This window comes from Chiloscyllium plagiosum, unplaced genomic scaffold (genome assembly GCF_037043375.1).
Source record: "Chiloscyllium plagiosum isolate Xiang-an unplaced genomic scaffold, Cpla_swu_hap1 HiC_scaffold_12, whole genome shotgun sequence".
NCBI lineage: Eukaryota > Metazoa > Chordata > Chondrichthyes > Orectolobiformes > Hemiscylliidae > Chiloscyllium > Chiloscyllium plagiosum.
Window position 1 is genome coordinate 90931828 of NW_028270150.1, and position 20555 is coordinate 90952382.

General features: G+C 40.2%; 1 protein-coding gene across 1 annotated transcript in view; it reads left to right on the forward strand.

Moving 5' to 3' along the window:
• The window catches only part of LOC122554917 (TSC22 domain family protein 1), a 216304-nt gene extending 196007 nt beyond the window's left edge, over positions 1 to 20297 (forward strand). Inside the window, 2 exon segments of the mRNA XM_087993060.1 lie at positions 15130 to 15181; positions 18573 to 20297. Coding sequence (XP_087849186.1) covers positions 15130 to 15181; positions 18573 to 18821 — 301 coding nt within the window. The 3' untranslated portion in view covers positions 18822 to 20297.
• The last annotated feature ends 258 nt before the right edge of the window (positions 20298 to 20555 follow it).

Below are 20555 nucleotides of genomic sequence, written 5' to 3' on the forward strand. Positions count from 1 at the left end.
GTTGGGGCTGTCTCCCCTGGAATATTAGAGACTGAGGGGTGACTTTATAGAGGTTTATAAAATCATGAGGGGCATGGATAGGGTAAATAAACAAGGTCTTTTCCCTGGGTTGGGCCAAGTCCAGAACTAGAGGGCATAGGCTTAGGGCAATAGGGGAAAGATTTAAAAGGGACCTAAGGGGCAACATTTTCACCAGAGTCGTGCGTTTATGGAATGACTGCCAGAGGAAGTGGTGGAGGCGAGCACAACTGCAACATTTAAGAGGCATCGGGATGGGTATGTGAATAGGAAGGGTTTGGAGGGATATGGGTCGAGTGCTGGCAAACGATTAATTTAGAATATCTGATTGACATGGACGATTGGACTGAAAGGTCTGTTTCCGTGTTGTGCATCTCTATGATGCTGTAACTTACACCTTTGGACATGATTGATTGCTCTAATTTGAAAGGTTTTTGATCTGGAGTATTTACCATAAACATTTGGCTCAGTTTATATCAACAGTGCAACTCCATATGGAGGGAAGTGACAATATCTCAACCAAACCAAATGTTGCATAAAGCTTAGAGCTGTTTTCTGCTGAGATGGCCTCTGATATCAGGATGTGATGCAGTGTAATAAATAAGTTTTAAATATATAGTAACACTTGTTACATCAATTCAGTCTTTCAATCTGTGCACCATTAAGAGTATTCCTGTGTTTATTGGCTGCTCCATAATTATTCCATTAAACTAAATTTTAGTTTTGGCCTAAAGAACAGTTCTATTCTTTGAGCAGACAGGATTTGATGGGTATGTCGGTAACTGATAAAACATAACTTTATTTAAATGGGTCCTTGATGGTGAAATATATTTCCCCAGTTGCCAGTTTTGCTTCTAAGAAATTGCTGTATAAACAAGAGTAAAAACTCTTGATGTGATGGGCCCAGATTGATCAACAATCTTGTCAAAATATTTTGTAAGAAGAAACTACTTATGTCCAGATAGCTTTATGATTGGAAGTCTTGAAGAAGTGCATATTGATAAAGGACCAGTTTCCTTCACCTGGGGCCTTGAAAATATCACTTTATTGTGTAACATTTGCTGGAGGCATGCTCCTGGGACCTCTCATTATTTTTTAACATTGTTTTATATCTGTTTCTGCATGTGTTTCTCATTAATTGGCTTGAATGGATGTTGGCCTATTTGATGAAATAAAAAAGGGCATGAGAATGGCTTTGAGAGAAAATGAAAGAATTCATATTAAATCTTAATTGAATAATGTTGATTATAAGGACTTTGGTATAATTTAATTCCAATCAAAATGCTGAAGTGGTGGGTAGAACCTATCAGAAGCAAGTGTCTTAGAACAATCAAAATGCTAAGAGGTGATCACTCCAAATATATGGCCAGCATCCTGGAGCTGTGAACACTAAATATTTGTTATAATAGCATATGTCCCTCATTCATAATGACCATGCTAATGTAACAAGACCATTTGTTCATGGTAGAAGGGTGCACTAATAGATGTGCAGGCCTTTAATATTGAATATCTGAAACTTAAGATAATTTTCTTCAAGACAGGGGCAACTTTTTCACACACAGGGTAGTGCATGTATGGAATGAGCTGCCAGAGGAACTGGTGGAGGCTGGTACAATTACAGGGATAAGTGCTGGCAAACGGGACTAGATTAGGTTAAGATATCTGGTCGGCATTGACTAGTTGGACCGAAGGATCTGTTTCCATGCTATACGTCTCTATGACTCTATAGGAAGATGGGTTGCCTGTTGATCCCTCTAAATCACATCTTGCCTTCACAGTAGCAAGGTGATGTAGCTAAAAGCCTTTCGTTTTTGCTGTCCAATCAGCACAGCATTATTCCATACTACAGATCTGAGTCTCTATTCACAATTACAGTGAATTAGTGAAAGGATTTCAGCTGGCACCAATTTTGAATGAGGCAGGGTCTTGTGCAACGATAGTATCCCTACCTCTGATCCAGGCGTTCCAGCTTCAAGTTGCACCTTGTGATGGCTATGGAGATGTGTTGTGATGTCTGAGAATGTTGACTTTAAAAATACTGTTTTAAACACTATAGATTTAAGAAACACTAACAGTTCTCCTTAAAGGTCTAATCTAATAAATTGATTTAAAATAGTAATTCTAGAACTGTTATTGGAATAATGTTTGCACATGGAGTGATAAATAGATGTTGGGTGTGTTGTGCAAGTAGCATACAGTGGTTCAAGACCACTTAAGGCTCTTGTAGAGTGGTTGAATAGTTGCTTTGTAGTGTGTCTACTGAATTAAATTTGTAATTGTTGCAACAGTGAATTCATTATCAATATCAGCAAAGTGGCTGGTGTAAACCCACATCATTTGGAACTACTTGAACTGAGTATTGCACTACATTTCAACAGAATTCTCAGTACAAATTAACATTTTTAAAAGGGGGTTAAATGCTATGAAATTGTTAAAGCTTCTCTAGTTCTAGGATAAATAAAACAATGTAGAATAGTAAAAATGCAAGCAAAGCTCTGCGATAATGTGTTGACTGTCTCATCGATATAAGATATGAAAAGTTATAAGATTTCATATTTTACTCAGTGACCTAAGGCTTGTACCTTTTGTAAAATTGGCTAAATGTTGGGTACTCGAAGAGCAGGTTCTGGATAAAGGAAGTAAGCAGTTTAAAACTGCTGATCTCACAATATTCCAAGGGCTCCTGCTTCAGTACTTTTAGTTGGATTACTTGATTGATTTGTGTGAAATAGGTTATTGATGGTTTCCAGGAATAAACCAGATCCCAGGTTCCAAAGAGCTTTCACTTCATTATCATCCAAGTGACTTTTTAAAATGATCTTGAAGTTTACAATCATCTGTCTCATTTAATTATTGTACATTAACTAAAGCGATGTTTGGTCTTGGCCAGGTTATCTTAGCCATTGGCTAAGCTTGGTCTAAGCTTGGTCAAAACATGCTTCCACTGCCTGCCATTACTCTGGCCTGTATCCCTTTCTGTCCTCTGTATGCTGACAGCTGTTGTGTAGTGAAATGAGTAAAACAGGGAACCCATGCAGTTTGGATGCTTTTGTGCATTTCTTTGAGCAATGTGATTTGTCATTTTTAGATTTTGGTTTTTGACGTTAGGGAAGGATAGTAGGCTCATTGAAAAATTGAGGAAATGAAATTGCATCTTAGAAAGTTACTCTTATGTAGTAATGCATACTTAATCACACAATATTGTGGAGCATTTCTGGATGCAGAAAAAAAACAACAGATTAAATTGCATGCTCTCAGAACCAGTGGAGCTGGCAGCACAGTGATGCGCAGTTGGAAGCGAATTGCCTGGGAATCATCAACATTGATTCTGGACCCCATGAATGTTGGCATGAGGCCTACATAGCAAGGAAACCACATTGAAACATTCGATTCTTAAGAGGCTTGGCAGGGAAACATTGAGAGGGTGTTCCCCCTCATGAGTGTGTGTAGGACCAGAGAGTATAGTTTCAGCATAAAGGGGCACCGGTTTAAGACTGAGACGAGAATTTTTTCTGAGGGTTGTCTCTCTTTGGGACTCCTTGACACAAAGATCTGTGTATATTTAAGGCTGAGTTGGATGGATTGTTGAACTGGAGGGAAATCGAGGCTTATGGGGAAAGGACAGGAAAATGGACCTAAGTAGTGTCTGATCAGTCTTGATGCTATTGAACAGTGGAGCAGTTTTGAGGGACCGAATGGCCTACTCTTGTTCCTATTTCTTATGGTTTTTATGGACCTGCTGGTGTACCACCATGCCCTTCCCTACATGTTCAATTAATGAATCAGCATCCCCATGTTGAACAGCACACTTGGAGAAAGCACTGAGGATGGTAAGGGCAGTGAATGTACTCTGGATGGGGGATCTTCAGTGCTCATTAAGAGTGACTAAGCAGCAGCTTGACTACTGATCAAGCTTGTCAGGTCCTAAAGAACATAGCTGCTAGATTGGGTCTGTGGCAGGTGGTGAGGGAACCAACAAGAGGGAAAAACATACTTGACCTATCACTGTGCTAAATGGGACAGATTTCAAACAGTTGTAGCAATAAGTCATTAGCAGAAGCAGAATTGTACTCCAGCACAACCTGTAACCTCCCAACCCAGCAAGTCCCCCACTCAACCATCGCCATCAAGCCAAAGTTCAATCCTAGCTCAGTGGAGAATGCAAGATGGCATGCCAGGAGCAGCACCAGGCATACCTAAAAAAAATACCTAAAAGGCAAAGCTCCAAAGCAGGAATACTTGCATGCCAAACAGCAAAGCAGCAAGTGTTAGTCAGCATTAAATAATTCCACAACCAACAGATCAGACCCAAGCTCTGCAGTCCTGCCATATACAGCCATGATGATGGTGGACAATTAAACAACTCACTGGATGAGGATATTTGCATCCTCAATAATGGAAAAACCCAGCACATCACTACAAAGGTTAAGACTGAAACATGGCAATTCTGGCAAAAAATTATTGCAAAGTGGATGATCCATCTCTATCTCCTGCGGTCCCAGCATCACTGAAGTTAGTGTTCAGCAAATTTGATTCACTCCACTTGATACCAAGAAATGGTTGGAGGTATTGGATACTGCAAAAGCTATGGGGCCTTACACCATTCCGCCAATAGTACTGACAACTTGTGTTCTCGAACCTGCTGCATGCCTAGCCAAGCTGTTCCAGTATAGCTATAATACTTGTATCTGTCTGACAATGTGGAAAATTGCTCGGGTACATACTGTACAGAAAAGCAGTACAAATCCAACCAGTCAATTATGACCCCACCAGACTACTGTTGATAATCAGGAAGGTCTCATTCATCAGCAGTGCTGTCAAACAGCACCTGCTCAGTGACACCAAGTTTGGGTTTTGCCAGGACCACTCAGCTCCTGACCTCATTACAACCTTGGTTCAATCATGAACAAAAGAGCTGAATTCCAGAGAGTGAGGTGAGAGTGACAGCCCTTGACATCAAGACCAAATTTGACATGCAAGTTTGACATCAAGGACTCTAGGAAAATTAGTCAATGAGGATAGAGGGGAAAACTTAACTCGTGTTTTACCTAGAATAAAGGAAAATGGTTGTGATTATTACAGGTCAGTCATCTCAGTTCCAGGCCATCTCTGCAGGAGTTCCCCAGGGAAATGTCTTAAACTATTTTCAGCTTCATGAATGACCCATCCCCCTCCCCCTCCCAACATAAGGTCAGAAGTGGGGGAGCTCACCAATTCACCAATGATTGCACAATATTAACCCTAACCATTTGTGACTCCTCACATACTGAAGCAGTTCAGCTGCAAATGTATGAAGACCTGGGCAGTATCTCATTTTGGACTGACAAAGTGACAATATTCCCACTATACAAATGCCAGACAATAACCATTACCCATGACACTCATTGGCATTACCATCTTTGAATCCCAAACTGTCAATACTCTGGGGAGTTAGCATTGACCAGAAACTGAACTGGACTAGCCACGTAAATACTATGGCTGTAAGAACAGGTCAGAGGCTGGGAATCTTGTAACGCTGAACTCGCCACCTGATTCCCCAAAGCATTCCACGATGGAATACTGCCCACTTGCCGAGATGGGTGCAGCTCCAACAACACTTGAAACTTGACACCATCCAGGACAAAGCAGCCCACTTGACTGATGCCACATCCACTCCCTCCACCACTAGTGCTCAGCAGCAGAGTGTAACATCTACATTACAGCAATCCACTAAGGCTCCTTAGACGGCACCTTTCAAACCCATATTCACTACCATGTAGAAGGACTAGGGCAACAGATGTATGGGAGTATTGTTGGCTGCAAGTCTCCCCCCCCCCCCCCCCCCTCCCCCCCCCCCAGCAACACTCCCCGTTCTATCTTGGATATATATCACTGTTCTCAAAATCCTGGAAATGCCCTGCTAGCGGTATTGTGGGTTTGTCACACGCTGACATCACATGGGCTGCAGGTGGCGGCTCACCACCACCTTCTCAAGAGCAACCTAGGACAATAAATACAAGCCCAGTCAGCAATGACCACATCCCAAAAAGAAAGAAAAGAAAATCCCTCAACTTTCAATTCTCCAAAGAAAATAATGTAGCATTTGCATACCACCATTTAACTCTTACTCCTTCAAACTCAGAACCATCCATACAAATCTTTTCTATACTTTGCATGTCAGAAAATATGTGAAGGCTTTAAACAATGTCCAGAAGTGTAGACAATACTCTAGTTGAGGTCTAACCAGCATTTTACAAAGGTGCTCATCACATTCTCACTTTTGTAAACTCAGCCTCAATTCATAAAGGCCAGCATCCTGTGTGTCTTTTCAACCACTTTCTCAACTTGCATTACCACCTCCAAGGATTTGTGCAATTGTACTCCAGGTGTCTCTGTTCCTCCTTCCAGTATAGAGTTCCACCTTGTGGGAATGTGAGAGAATGATTTTAGTACTACTGTGCATGCGGTTTTGCATTTGTCTTGTGTTGTATGCGAGAAAGGAGAACGTGGCAGAAAACATTGGTTGTACTATCCTGTGAGCTTAAGTTTGCACCTGACCTTGTTGTTGAACATGTTAACATGGCTGTGATGATGTATCCCAATACCTTCTGCCACCCTTCAGATTTAATTCTCAATAGAAGGTTGGCATTGAATTGCTGTCAACTATCTAAAGGTGGTTTGTTATAATGTATTAAATAATATGTTCTGCTTGTCAGTTTTTGAAATTAGATATATGAACGTGCTACAGTACAACAGAAAGCCAATGCTTAATTTTTTGTTTAGTTAGGTGACAGTTTTTAAAATTTGTTTACTACAATCAGGAACTGAGTTATCTAATTTCTACTCGACATTCAGCTGCCACTGAATACCTAGCCATCTCCTTTGGTTCAATAGAAAGTCAGGTGAGGCAGCCGATATCAAGTGGCAACTTAATTCCGTAGAATGAGCAGAGACAAAGGGGCTGTAGGAATTTTGATTGAGAGCCCTGTTATATGAATTATGCAAAGGGTATTATTCAATCCTGTGTGAATCCTGTAATACCAGATATTCTTGTTGCATTAGAATAAAGGAGGTTCTGAGTAAAATGAAAGAAATTCCTCTCATTGTTTTTTGAATGCACTACATATTTTGTGTGAAAGTTTAATTAGAGCCACTTGCCCAAGGGATAATACTCTCAAGGCTGTGCTGAATGTGAAGTTTTAACTATCCCATCAAACAGTCAAGAAGTGGTGGCATTGGTTAAACACAGAGCAAAGATCCCTCTGCACTGTCCAATTAAGGCAGTTGGAAGAGACAGAGCGCGCTACATTGATGAGTTTGATGAGGAAAAATGGGAGGAGGCTCGAGCAGAATATAAATGTCCTGGTTGTGCCCCATATCCTCTGCATCTATGTAATTCTGGGCAATTGTCACAATTATCAGATTTGATGTAAAAACTCATATATTTTTAAAGACCTTCTGTTTCAGAGCTTCATAATTTTACATTATCAAAATTAGTTTCTCCCATCTCATGCCTTGGAAAGTGGTTTGATTGGGAAAAAAACAGCCCTCTTCCACTTAGCACCCATCTTTCCTGGTTTAAAATTTGGCGGATCTATATGCCGCTTAAGGTGATAATGGCTGCAATGTGTGACACATCTTCCAGAAATTCTTTTACTGCTTCAGCTATTTTTATATTGTAATAGCTTCATTGAATTCAACCTTTTTAATGTCATTGTGTTTTGAAGGTGGCATGTTGCATTAGGTATTTGTAAAGACATTGTATGAGCTTAGACTGATAAGCAGCCTCCTAACTTACCTTTCACTATGTCAATTGTGACCAATGACAATAAGAATCATGACTGTCTGTATGTAGAGAGAGTGAATTTAATTCTGGGCAATAAACTTGAGGTCCAGTATTTGTTCATAATTAAGCAGTCAGATAGAGGAGTAAATTAGTGTTGTAGCATAGGAAGATTAAGCTGAAAGAAGCTTCTGCAGGAGTGCTTGTTATGTGCCTTTACCAGTTTAAAAAAAAATGTTTTTGCCAGGTTGTGTGTCAACGGAGAACATAGGGGAAACCCTAACAGTTATGATAAAGATGTTTAACTTGTGCGTTGGTTGTTGACTGATCTAATTTTAATTATAGCTCACATGACTTTGATCATGTGCTTGTTATTTGGCATTGACTGAGCACTTTTCTCCCAGGTAGTCTTACATCCTTACCTTCTCTAATTTGTCAAAAAGCCGTCACCTCCATGTTTTCTATTTATCCCTGACTCGTTTCTTTCAAACTGTATGTGAGGCCATTGTTTCTCAATACATTTAATGCAATATTTCTGTTATCCTTATCCAGATTCCTCATGGCTTTGTCTCGCTGTGTCTTTAACTTCTCCTAACATCTATTCCCATATCTTTTGTTCTGAGTGTCCTTCTAGCTGACGATAACCAAATCCATTACTACTTCAGCCCTGAAGTAGTGAGGTAACTTCATTACCTGGAGTTAGCTCATTAAATCCTTTTTACCCTTGCTAAACTCTTACTAAACTAAATGGTGATTAATCTCTTTCTTTAACTCAGCCATATGAATGTGAATTGCATAATGTAGTGAAGATTTAGATTAATTATTATGTGAGGGACCAATCCCACAACGATTACTAAGAGTCTAGATAATGCAAAGCACAGTGTTTCTGTGCTGAAGAACAACGGTCTTTTTGCCGGAAGCTCTGTGAAACAATAAAATAATACTTTTAGAAAATCTAAACTGTAGCAACCACTATGATTTGCCTTGTCATCTCTCACACCCAGCCTCCTTATAACCTCCCAAGAAAGATTAGTAATTTAGTCCCAAATTGTGGTCAGCTTTGTCACCCTCTCACCCATGATTACTCTTAAAACAGGGAGATGAAATTCTAAATGAAATCCAAACGTGTATCCTTGTGGTGAAAGGATGCAGAGCCTGTTTAATTTGGAGCTGTTTGTCCTTCAGGTGATGTGAGTACTGTTTGGCAAGTCTGAGACTGGACAGCAATTCAACAATTCTAAAAAAAAGTATTTGAAGAGACACTCAGTAGTGAGTGCATTCCATATAAAGAACCAGTGTTAAAAGTTAGCCTCACACTCCTGTTTTCATCCCATCCCACCAAAAGAACAAGTTCGGGTTTTGCTGTTGCTTCAATGATAATTTTCAAATTCAACCATTGGTTATCTCAATGGTTGATAGGTCCTGGCTCATGCTGTGTGGAAACTGATTGTAGCTTTTACATAAATGTTCAATGAGTTATGCTACTTTGAAAAAGGTATTGTTGCGATCTTCTTCCAGGTCTTTACAAATCCCAGTTTGATCGTCCAAGAGAAGGGGTGTCAGTAGATAAGGGTGATTCAGCCCTCATTTTCCTTTGACATATTTATGTTCCAGTTTACCTTGAAGTGTTGAGGCTGATTTCAATGTTATCAGAATATCTCTGTATCAATGTTCCGGGCAGTTTTTACTGCTTGTGAACCATCCCCAAAAGCATTTGCACTATTGAGCTTTAAGTGAAAATTAAGCAGCTACCTGTCCAAGGCCCAACATAGATAGGACCTTTGTGGGTAGGGGGCAGAGCTCCCAGAGCAGCATTGCAGAACTACTCATTAAAACTTTAAAAATGAGCAGTAAGATACAGATCCCTCAACTGCTTTTACAATGCTGCCCTTAGAATTGTGATGGAGGTAGCATTCAATAAATAACCATGCATCAAGTAGATGGGACAGTCACACGAGTCTCTTTCACTAATTACTTCTGAATACAAAGGGACTTGTGTTGTGAACACCATTTTAATTTGGTGCTGAGTAATTAAAATGGTCTTTACCATGTCTGTGCATATTTGTGGATGCGAAGGTGGAATTAAAATCCAAGATTGACCATGAACATGTTGCATGGCAGAGTAGGTTTGATGAGCTGGTCTTACCTTACTTCTGTTTCTTAGGTTTTACATCAAGATCAAGGGGAAACCTTGGTTGAGGAAAAGGATCGTTCAGAACCTTAAGCACTGAAATTAGAGTCAGTGCAAATAATCTGGAGATACTGAGAAAGAAAGGGAAGTACAAATTTGGGTAACTCGAGGGAGTACCTCCTCTGCCTCCCCCCACCCAATCAATCAGCTATTCCTACCTCAACTCCTCTTCCCTCCCTTGCTCTCTGAGCTTGCACTAGCTTTCAAATATTAAAATAGAGTCAAAGTGGGGAGAAGTTTGTGAAACAGAGCTAGAAATTGATGCAAATCAATTATTGTCACCCATATGCTTTCACTGAGCAGGGGTTAGTGACTACTGTAAGCAGATATCATGCCCAAGTAGCAATTGATTTCGGTACGACATTGTTAAAGCCTAATGGCTTAATGTTATACAACAGAGATGAGTTTGACTTTTTAAAAAAATGCTAATTGGAAGAATGATTTCTGTTTGAACATATATAGGGCAATTACAACTCATTACTCCCAACATTTATCTGAGAGAAGCTCCCTGAAAATGCAGCTCCCCAATTTGAAAGAGTTCAATAGCCTTCTCATGCTATGCAAAATTAAAGATGCATTTCAAAAATAATTTAATATAACTTCAGTCTAGTCCCTCTTAAAATTCTGTTGAACGCACCATACGATCAATAAAATTTTGATTTTTCTTTTCAAAATGTGACTAAAATATTTATTAGAGAAAACAATGATCGGGTTTTTATTACAATGTCCTCAGTTCAGACAATTCTACCATTGCTTCATGTTTTAAGGGTTAAACAACCCCATGGGCATGTTACTTTGAAACAATCAGTCACCATTTTGAATGTTAACCTGAAATGTTTGTAAAAGTTGAATGAAGCCAGCGTTGTGTAGCTTGGGGGGGGATAAAAAGACAGAAAAAGTAACTGAGCTGATCAGCGATCTCTGTTGTACTGCTAATCCATCATCTTCTCCAAGACACTGACAAATAGGCTGGCCATTTCCGTTTTTGATTCTGATTTTCAGTTTTTAAATTGATTATAAGTATTGTTTTTAAACATGTTTTAATCCAAAGTTTAACAATAAGAAGGTGTTCGATGGAAAACTTCCTTATAAATTTTTAAAGCAGTTTACCAAGCCTTAGTACAAATTTTAATTTCCAGCCTCTTCTGAGACTGAGCAGCTGTTATGTTCTTATGGACTGAATGTGCAGGTTTTTGTGTATGAAACTAATGCAATGATTATTTTGTAATTGAAGGCATGAAAGCCACAAAATGCAATTTCTAAATGTCATACATTCCAGTTGATTTGATTTATCTAAGCGAGCAGTACTGTCATGACTGCTATTAGACTGATATTAATCCAGAGAAGGTGTGCGCAAATCCTAACAAGGCAGTTTACTCATTTCACTTCAGATTTTTTCTTAAAATTATGCAAAATTAGAATGGTATCAGTAAAAATAACCATTAAGTCATCAGATTTCCTCACCCAGCCTCGCTTTTATAACTCCTGATAAACCCAACACCTCAAATGAAACGATGACATCGGATACCAACCAAATGATGATGTATATTATCCTGGAACCCCTAACCTAGCAGCATTAGGAAACTCCTTCACCATATGGAATGCAGTGGCTACGGGTGAAAGCTCATCTCTGCCTTCTCAAGGAGTTGAGATGGGCAATAAAAGCTAGCCTTGCCAGCAGTGACCAGATTTCAAAGGTGAATTTTAAATGTTGATACTAGAATAAGTCTACTGCAGATTTGTAACCAGGTTCTCACCTCTTTAGTACATCCACTTCCAGTTTGATTTTATATTTTGTAAGCTAATGATTTGCTTTTGCAGACATAAGAATTGAATTCTAGCTTCTTGAACTCTGATTTTTAATCATTCCACCAACAGCTGCTGCACTTTTGGCTGTCTTGCCCAAAGCAATCACCCTCTAAACCTGTCCCTTCACTTCAAGATACATCTTGAAGCCTATTGCTTTGATCAAACTTTAGGTCATCTGTCCTAAGTATTTCCTCAAATGATTGGTGTCAAAAAATATTTTTACTGATAAACTGAAAGTCTTGCTGCACATGGATCAGTGCTGTTTTTGTGAATGTGCAGCGAGAGCTGTTTGTAATTTTTCTTCCTGCATGAAGTGCAAACGCCATTCATCCCTTCAGGTCTGAAACTAACTTTGGATTGTGTCACTAAATATTGTTGTTCATGGTCAGGCATGGATTGCCTGCTGCTAATGGCCTTAACCAGCACTGCTGAATTAATGGTCACCAGGATTGGTGCAACCAGACTACGAGTTATGCAACATTTAATGCGTAAGTGTCAGAGCTGACCAGTAGGTGGCAGTATATGTGTACTACAGTGGCTGGTGAGTTGAGTTTGACAGATTAATGTTACATTCAATATTATGAAAATATGCTCAGTAAGGCTACAGCATTGAAAGTCTCCTTATTGCAAAGATAAGTACACAAGTCAACTTTGAGTTGTGTGTAGTTGGTGACTTGTAATGAGCAGCTTTTTTAAACAAAAAATTGACAACAAGTTTGTTTGATTCAGGTCTTCCCCCTAGAAAGCTTAATTGTTTGTGACATGTTCAGATTTCTTTCTTTAACTGAATTCTTTAATTTTGGAAAATGGGAATTAGATGTAATGGTGTTAATTGGACAATTAATTTGGAATTACAAATACATTTATTATCTTTATTTTTTCCATTGAGGAATCTGACCAGATGTTGACCCATGTCTGTAGTAATTGTGTTGCACCTCTACTGTTTTAAACTGCTCCATCTAAACACCTTGAGACGTTTATATTACGTTAAGATCTGTAACCCTCTACTCATCCAATTCTGACTTGTTGGTGATCCCTCAATTTCATTGTACCACCCATTGACAGCTCAGCTTTCAAATATCTTTACTTTTTGAAAACATTTATTAGAACCTGCTTTTGATTGAACTTTTCATGTAGGTGGATTTTAAATTTTAGTTTGAGAACAATAATGTCTTATGACACTTGTGTCACAAATAAAAGTTGCTACATAAGTATGGTTATTATTCCAGATTCTAGTCAGACTGATTCTGGAAGTCTGTGCACTTAATTAGCATTGGGAAAGTCCACTGTCATTCATGTGTTGGATGTAGAAATGATAAATGTACTGAGATTGATCCTGGCTTTATTGCTTAAAGAAAAGAAAATTTGGCAAATTCAGTAGGGGAATACCTCCTTTGTTCTGAACTTCCCTATTATAACATTTAATCTCAAAATTAGAATTAATTGGGAAAACAAGATTACAAAGAGCTGCATCACAGACCAAATTGTGAAGTTGTTCAGGGATTGAATTGCAAACATTTATTTGTACTTTGACAACTTTATATATACTACCTGTGCAAAGTGCAAATCCCATCTTATAAAGTGCATCAAATTTTGCAGGAGTTTGTTTTAACTTCCAAATAGTCTTGCTACTACCAGAAAATCTCTTGTCCTCTTTGCTCCCTTTCCACAGTTCCTGTAACCCAAGACTTTTGCAGACATTCGAAATGAAATATTAAGTGAGCAAATGTAAATGTTCTCAAAAAGACTGATTAGAAAGCCACTTCAACATTACTGCCGCTATAATTTTTAGAAATGTCGATTGTCAGTCTGCTAGAGTACATATAACAAAGGGAAATGGATTGTAAAAGGACAATGAACAAAATGGTGGGTTTGTGCATGAAAAATTAGCATAAATATGGCGTTGCTTCGTAAGACAGCTGGATGGGAGTTGTGGCAAGTGAAGGAGGCTTGTTGAACTTTTCCAACTCCCCCTCCCCAATCTGGTTCCCCACCACCATTACCTAATTCCTGAACCACTCCTCACCTGGTACCCCACCTTTCCTTGCTCCCCCTACCCTCTTTCCTACTTTATTCACCCCACCTGATCCTTCTCCACGTCCTTCACTCTTTTCCCCCTCCTCCCCTCCAATTTCCCCATCTGCTCCCTGAATCTCTCCCTTCCCTTTTCCCAACCTCTACCTGTGCCATGGCCTGGTGCCTGCTGCTGGGTGTTCCTGAGTGTTAATATATTCAGGGACATGATGTTAATGTGATCAGGTGAGCCTATAGCGGCGGAGCTGCTGGGCGTTCCTGTACATACATTATGCTGATGAGCGTGCTGAGGGTTTTGTGGTGAGCAGCAGCAGCGACGAGCTGTTTGTGAGCATCACAAGCTTTCTTTGTGGAGCTCTGTCGAGGTGGCTCTCCAAGGTTTCTACAGTACATTGCCGTTTCACTGCAAATTCACAACCTCTAGCCTTCAGCAATAGCGTTTCTCTTTACCACGGCTGGCTCATTAAAGGCTGCAAACGAAAAGTGCCAGTTTCTACACTTCATTTTTGCTCTGGAATAGCATGAATGCTGAATATTATAAGTCACTGGCGATGGAGCTTGGGGTTTACCAGCTGAGAAATTTCTCGATTTCATTTCTCTCCTCTTTGCTTGGAACAGAAAACGCCTCCGTAAAATTAGACAGTAGGTAAATGTCGGTTGTTGGATTTTTTTCGTTTGTTTTTGCAACGGTCAGGGTTGGTTGTGTTTTGATTTGAAGCTAGGCAGATAGATACAGTATAGCAAAATAGCGTTTGCATTGCAACAGTCTACGGTGCTGAGGGCGATGACAGCTTCCTTGAAATCTTCGGCACTTTCTGGGGGTATCAGAGACATTTGAAAATGTTTTTTTTTAACTTCTCTATGTCTCTCGAGCTCGGGGATGCTGCTCAGTGTGCGCCTATGGAAATATTAGCGGAGATCAATGCAGGGAAAAATGGCTGGCGTCGTCTCCCAGGCTTGTTATTTTGCCGCATTACAGTGGGGGCATCTACCCCCAGAGTCAGCAGAAAGTGAACATCTCGGCTGTTTTATTTTTGAGGCTAAATCCTACATATTGACCCAGATGCCGACTTTGATTAATAATAATATTTCAGCAAATACGCTGGGTGTTGCATCGCCTGCAAGTGGTCGCTGTTTGCTGCGCCTGGGGGTAAATAAAATGCATCAGTTAACACAAAAACAAAGCTATTATCAGGTTACAACTGTACATTAGATCTTGGCAGGCGCGACTGCTCTATTTGTCTTCCATTTGCTTTTTTTTCTTTTCCAGTTGGGATCGTTGCTTTAATCCTTTTTTTTTTGCGTTTCTTTACAGTTCTTCTGGTGCCAGTGTGGTAGCCATAGACAACAAAATCGAGCAAGCCATGGTAAGTGTGCAGCGAACGGCAGTAAAGAGGTATTAAAGCCAATGCAGAGATCTCAAAAATCCTTTTGGGGCGAAAGCGGTGTGGGGGAGGGAGGGAATGGGTCAGGCACTCCTCGGTGCGACCGTGCGATGGGGCAGAAAAACAAATCAGAGATTTTCGCCGTAACAATGCAGACTGGGCATCCTGTAGAGTGTCAGGAATTCTCCTCCTCACCCTCTGTGCACAGAGACATTTACTCATTGTTCATGACATGGATGTTCAAGGTGAATGTGAAGACACTTGTTCTGTGTGCAGGAGCCCTTCGCTGACCTACAGATGGTGAACCCTCGTTCATTCATCAAAGAAAATTGAATTTTTAAAAATTCCCCTCGGAAAAAAAACTCATTTGATGCCTCGGTCGTGCGACCGGGACACTAACAGATGGAATATTGTTTTTCTTGCTTGCGCAATGCCGTGCATTGATCCCTTGCAGTAAATCACCTCTCAGTGCCAGTGTTGCCGGTAAACAATCCATCCGTATTCACTGCGATTGTAATTGTGTGTGCTTTAATGGGCTAGCACGACCTGAATTATTTGATGACCAGTTTGTGCTGGGAATAAACACACTCAGTACCATCCCAGGGGAATTTTTTTTTGTAATGGTGGCCGGGTTTTGTTTTATGGGGGCGGGTAAATAGAATATTCTCGGTGCGTTTGATTTTTGTTTTAAACTTGTGACCATGAGGGATTGAGCCTGAACCTTTTTTGATTTCTAATCCCAATCTGGGCCTTTGTAATGTAGACGCTGGTATTGTGTGGGGGCTGCATGTTCAGTGGGTAGCCTGGCTGAGTGAGTGCACGCTGCTCCCCGCTGCCGGCGCCGCTGGCCGCTCACTGCCGCTGCCGCTCGCTCTTCCGCCTGTTGCCAGGCGATCTCAGAACCTTAAACCCTGGGCTAAAAATAACTCCGGCTCCCATTGGCCGCCGGCCCGTGACGTGGCGCGGTCTCCGGGCCCGCTGACGTCAGCAGTTGTCAAGAGCGGAAGGAGCGGAGAGGCAGAGAGAGAGGAATATTTTACAGGAGGGGAGAATGTATTGAGAGAGAGAGAGAGAGGGGGGCGGATGATGGAAGGAGGTGAGAAAGGTGCAGTGTGAATGCAGCCCGTGTCTGTCCACATTGAGCACTCAGAATTTGACAGCAATTCCCTTCATTTATATGGCACCTTTTTAATACAATATCTCTAGGTGCTTTGGCAAATCATGAGATGAGTACAGACTTGAGTGCATCTTAAATCATTGGTAATTTTGAAGGAGAATGTGGTGCAGAGGGGGAGGAAATTTTGGATCTTGGCTGAAGGCAATGCAAAAGATTAAAAGCTAGTACCAAATTGAAAGAACACTGGAATTCCAGTAGTTGTGAGGTTAGAAGATAACAGAAATAGAGAGGGATCAGGTGTGAAGAATGAGAAGAAAGAAACAAACTTTTAATTTAAAAGCAGGAATAAACGTTTAGCCCTTTTAGACTGCTCTGCTATTTAATAAAATCATCTGATTATAACTGCCAATCCTGTCTACTCTCAATGACGTTTCAACCCCTTCTCGATAAAAATTGGTATCCACTTAAGCCTTAAACATATTTCAGGACTCTGCTACCATCATCTTTTCAGAGCGTTCCAAGACCCTTCAGCTTCTGAGTGAGAGAAATTTGTCCTAAAATCTATTTTAATTGGTGACCCCTGATTTTTAAATATTGACCCTGACTTCTAGATTCTCCTATAAAAGAAACCATCCTCTCCACATCTACCCCGACAAGATCCCTTGGGATTATATACACTTCAGTCAACTTACCTTTCACTCTTCTAAACTGCAGAGGATGGAAACCTAGCCTGCCCAACCTTGTTCCTCATAAGACCCCATCCCCATTTCCTTCTTCCAGGTATTTGTCCAGCAGGTACAAGGGTATGTCAGCCATGTATAGGGTGATGGGTGAATGGAACTTAGTGCAGAATTCAGGCAGAAAAATTGTGTTCTAAGTTAATTTTACAAAGGTTGTGGAGGTCAGCCAGCAGAATACTGGAATTGTCAGGTCTATAGACAGTAAATGCATCAATGAGGGCTTCAACAGGATGCAGTGAGGCATGAGCAGTGATGGCTGGTGTTGGGAAGGCTTAAGTCTGGTGGAATCAAAGAATTTGAGTTGGAAGGGCTGTCTTCTGATCCAGTTGGGCACCAAGGTAGTGATTGGTGTTGAGGTGGTCACCTGTATCAATGCCTTTTATACTGGTTGTGAAAGGTGAGGAAGGCTAATTCTTCATTTTCAGTGATGTGGAATGTTATTGGTGACTTTGAAGGCTATTTCAATGGGACAATCAAACCAGATTGGGTAAAACAGTGGGCAGAGATTTGAAACATTTTACCATGCTCAAGGACTTGCATAGAATGGAAGTTTTGGAATGAGGACAATCGATTACAAAGGTAGAGTTTGTGAGGAAGGTAAGGAGGCTGTTAGCAGATTGGAATGCAAGGAGGAAAGGGAATTGTGGCAAAATTCAACATGTATTGAGGGTGCAGAGGTGTGTTCTATAAAGCTTGGAGAGAGCATGAGGAAAGGAAATTGAGAAAGTGCATTTTAGGGACGAGTGCAGTCTGAGGTATTTCTAGGGATTTGTTCCAAAGTGCAGATTGCAGAAGGGTGGAAGTGCTTTGTGAATTTTAAGCTATGGGCCTTTGAAATGGCAGGTCTATCATTTGGCATTGTATCAGAGACTAACTTAAACATTGAGAAGTCTGAATTAATGTACAAAATGAAGCATGCAGAATGTATATTATATTCCTATGCAAACATTGCTCATTTCGTGATCACACCTTGAGTCAGAGTGCACCCACTCTTAATGAAGCAGTGCAGGATAGACTCTTATCTAGAATTTTTTTTTAAAGACAGTGCAATTTTGTATGCTTTTTTAAGTTGGCCTGTGTCTCCTTTGTTTTATCCAAATGCAACTGGGAATGTCAGAGGTAAGTTCTTTACGCAGAGAGTAGTGGGTGTGTGGAATGCACTGCCAGTGGTGGTAGTAGAGTAAGATATGTTAGGGACATTTAAGTGACTGCGGGACAAACACATGGACAGCAGTATATTGAGGGGTGTATAGATTAGATTGATCTTAGATTAAGATAAATGCTTGTGCTTCAGCACAATTAGGGTAGCCCCATGGAAAAACTAGTTCTGTGGTTTCCCACAGATTTTTCTATACTGTGGGATTGTATTAACAACATCTAAACAAAATATCAGATGAAAAAGGCAGCAAAAAAGTTGAATAAACTATTATTGTTTTATACAAATTAAATATGAAAGCTTTGAAAAATGTTCAGTATTTAGATATAATTCTCTTCAATATGTTTGCTTGCTTTGTAGGATCTTGTGAAGAGTCATTTGATGTATGCTGTCAGGGAGGAGGTGGAGGTCCTTAAGGAACAGATCAAAGAACTGGTGGAGAGAAACTCTCAGTTGGAACAAGAAAACAATCTGCTGAAGACTCTGGCTAGCCCTGAGCAGTTAGCACAGTTTCAGGCACAGCTGCAGACAACTGGCTGTTCCCCACCAGTGTCTCAATCAGGACAATCTACTCAACCCACACCACCAAATGGGGGATCATCAGCTTAAAGGCCTGGCTGTACAATCCAATGGAGCCATCAGGCTTTGCAGAGAAGAGAAATAAACTGTCATATCAATCATCATGTAATATTTCATCGCACACCAACAATTCCAAATTGGTTATGGGAACTAGAGTTGTATAAATTCAGAAAGAAACTCTCTTCAGTATTAAGACAGTCGTCTTTGGCTAAAGGAGTTTGCTTTGAGGGTGTGAAATGAAAGCCTTGTCCTCTCAAAGAGAGTGGTTGTATGCACAGGAGAAGAAAAGCAGCCATGCAGATCTGAGTGCTGGTTACCGATCATTGCTCATGCTGTGAAAATGCATGCAGTTTTCTTTCATTCAGCACACCTGTATCTGTGTGTGCATGTGTGTATATGTATGTGTGCACCAATATAACTGCTTCCTGACAAGGTTGAGGAAGAAGTGGATCAGAGGCAATCAGATACTGACTGGAGAGTCTGAGAGGGCCGTGCCCTCCTTTACACTGCTGTAGACCACTTTGATTTCTAAATGAGTTATGAAGACAAAACGGGAGTATGAAGGCAAAGCTGAACAGTATTTAACTTGAACTATAGAACTGTCACCTTGGACCTTAAATTGACAAGATTGCTATGTTTACACTGCTTTTCCAAGAGCTGGAGAGGTGTAGATTTTTTTTCCAAGTTAGATGTGACTCTAAAAAGTTTGGACAATCCAAAACATTGTCCTCTAATGTATATTGTGTACGTAGTGTAAGTATTGTGTAATATAGAGCTGTATCTATTAGGTTGTACAGATTGAAAACTTGCTGTTTCACTGATCCAATTACATTTGGACATTTTTTATGCTGTTGAACAGAAATGGCATTTGTGAACAATTATGCTGTCCTAAGACATAGCAGGGCTGAAATAATTTTTTTTGTAAGTAAATGGTACGTAACTGGTAATTATAGAAAGTACGTGGTCCACTGGTCTCATTTCATATATCTATCAACACTAAGTAGTGGCAGATGCTACACAGTAGTTGTAGTGATAGAAGTGGTCTCTCGGTCAGAGGAAGCACTGAGAGATGAGAATCTATGGGCTCCAGTGGAATTGATTCTTTTTGATGCTTCAAAGACCTTAGCTGTTGGTTCAATGGTCCATTGGTCTGTCAAATCTATGCTGTAATGGTCTGGTTAGATTCCTTAGGATCCAGAACCAATGGATTCAACAGCCTACATATGTTTGCTTCTAACTGGCTGTTGAATACCTTCAACAACAATGTACTTGCCAGTAGTACAGCATTTGTAACACCAACAAAAAAAGAGTGTGTTTTGATAATTAAGCACTCCAGACCCAAAACCTCTGTTAGAAGCTCTGATTCCTGCTATGGATTTCACATTAACAGTGATAGTGTTGCTTATGTTCTGATGCATGTTCTGAAACAGTTGTAACACATTCAGTTATACTCGACTGCGGCACAACTTCGAAACTTTCAATAAACTCAAGTTGGTAAATAACAAGTATTGATTGAATTGTCTGTGTCTTTACACTGATTTTTTTATTGCAAATTATGGCAAAATGTATTCATATTGTCTGAAACAACAGAGCAGGAACATCATTTGGCATTCATCACCAGCCATGCATCTGAATCTAGACAATACCTTCTTGGGCACTGACTGTCCAATTTTGTTTTGGTGAAAATGTTACTTAGATTAAAACTGTGCAGGCTGACACATTGAAGTCGAATTTAAAGGGCTGAGTGACAGTACAATTGCCACT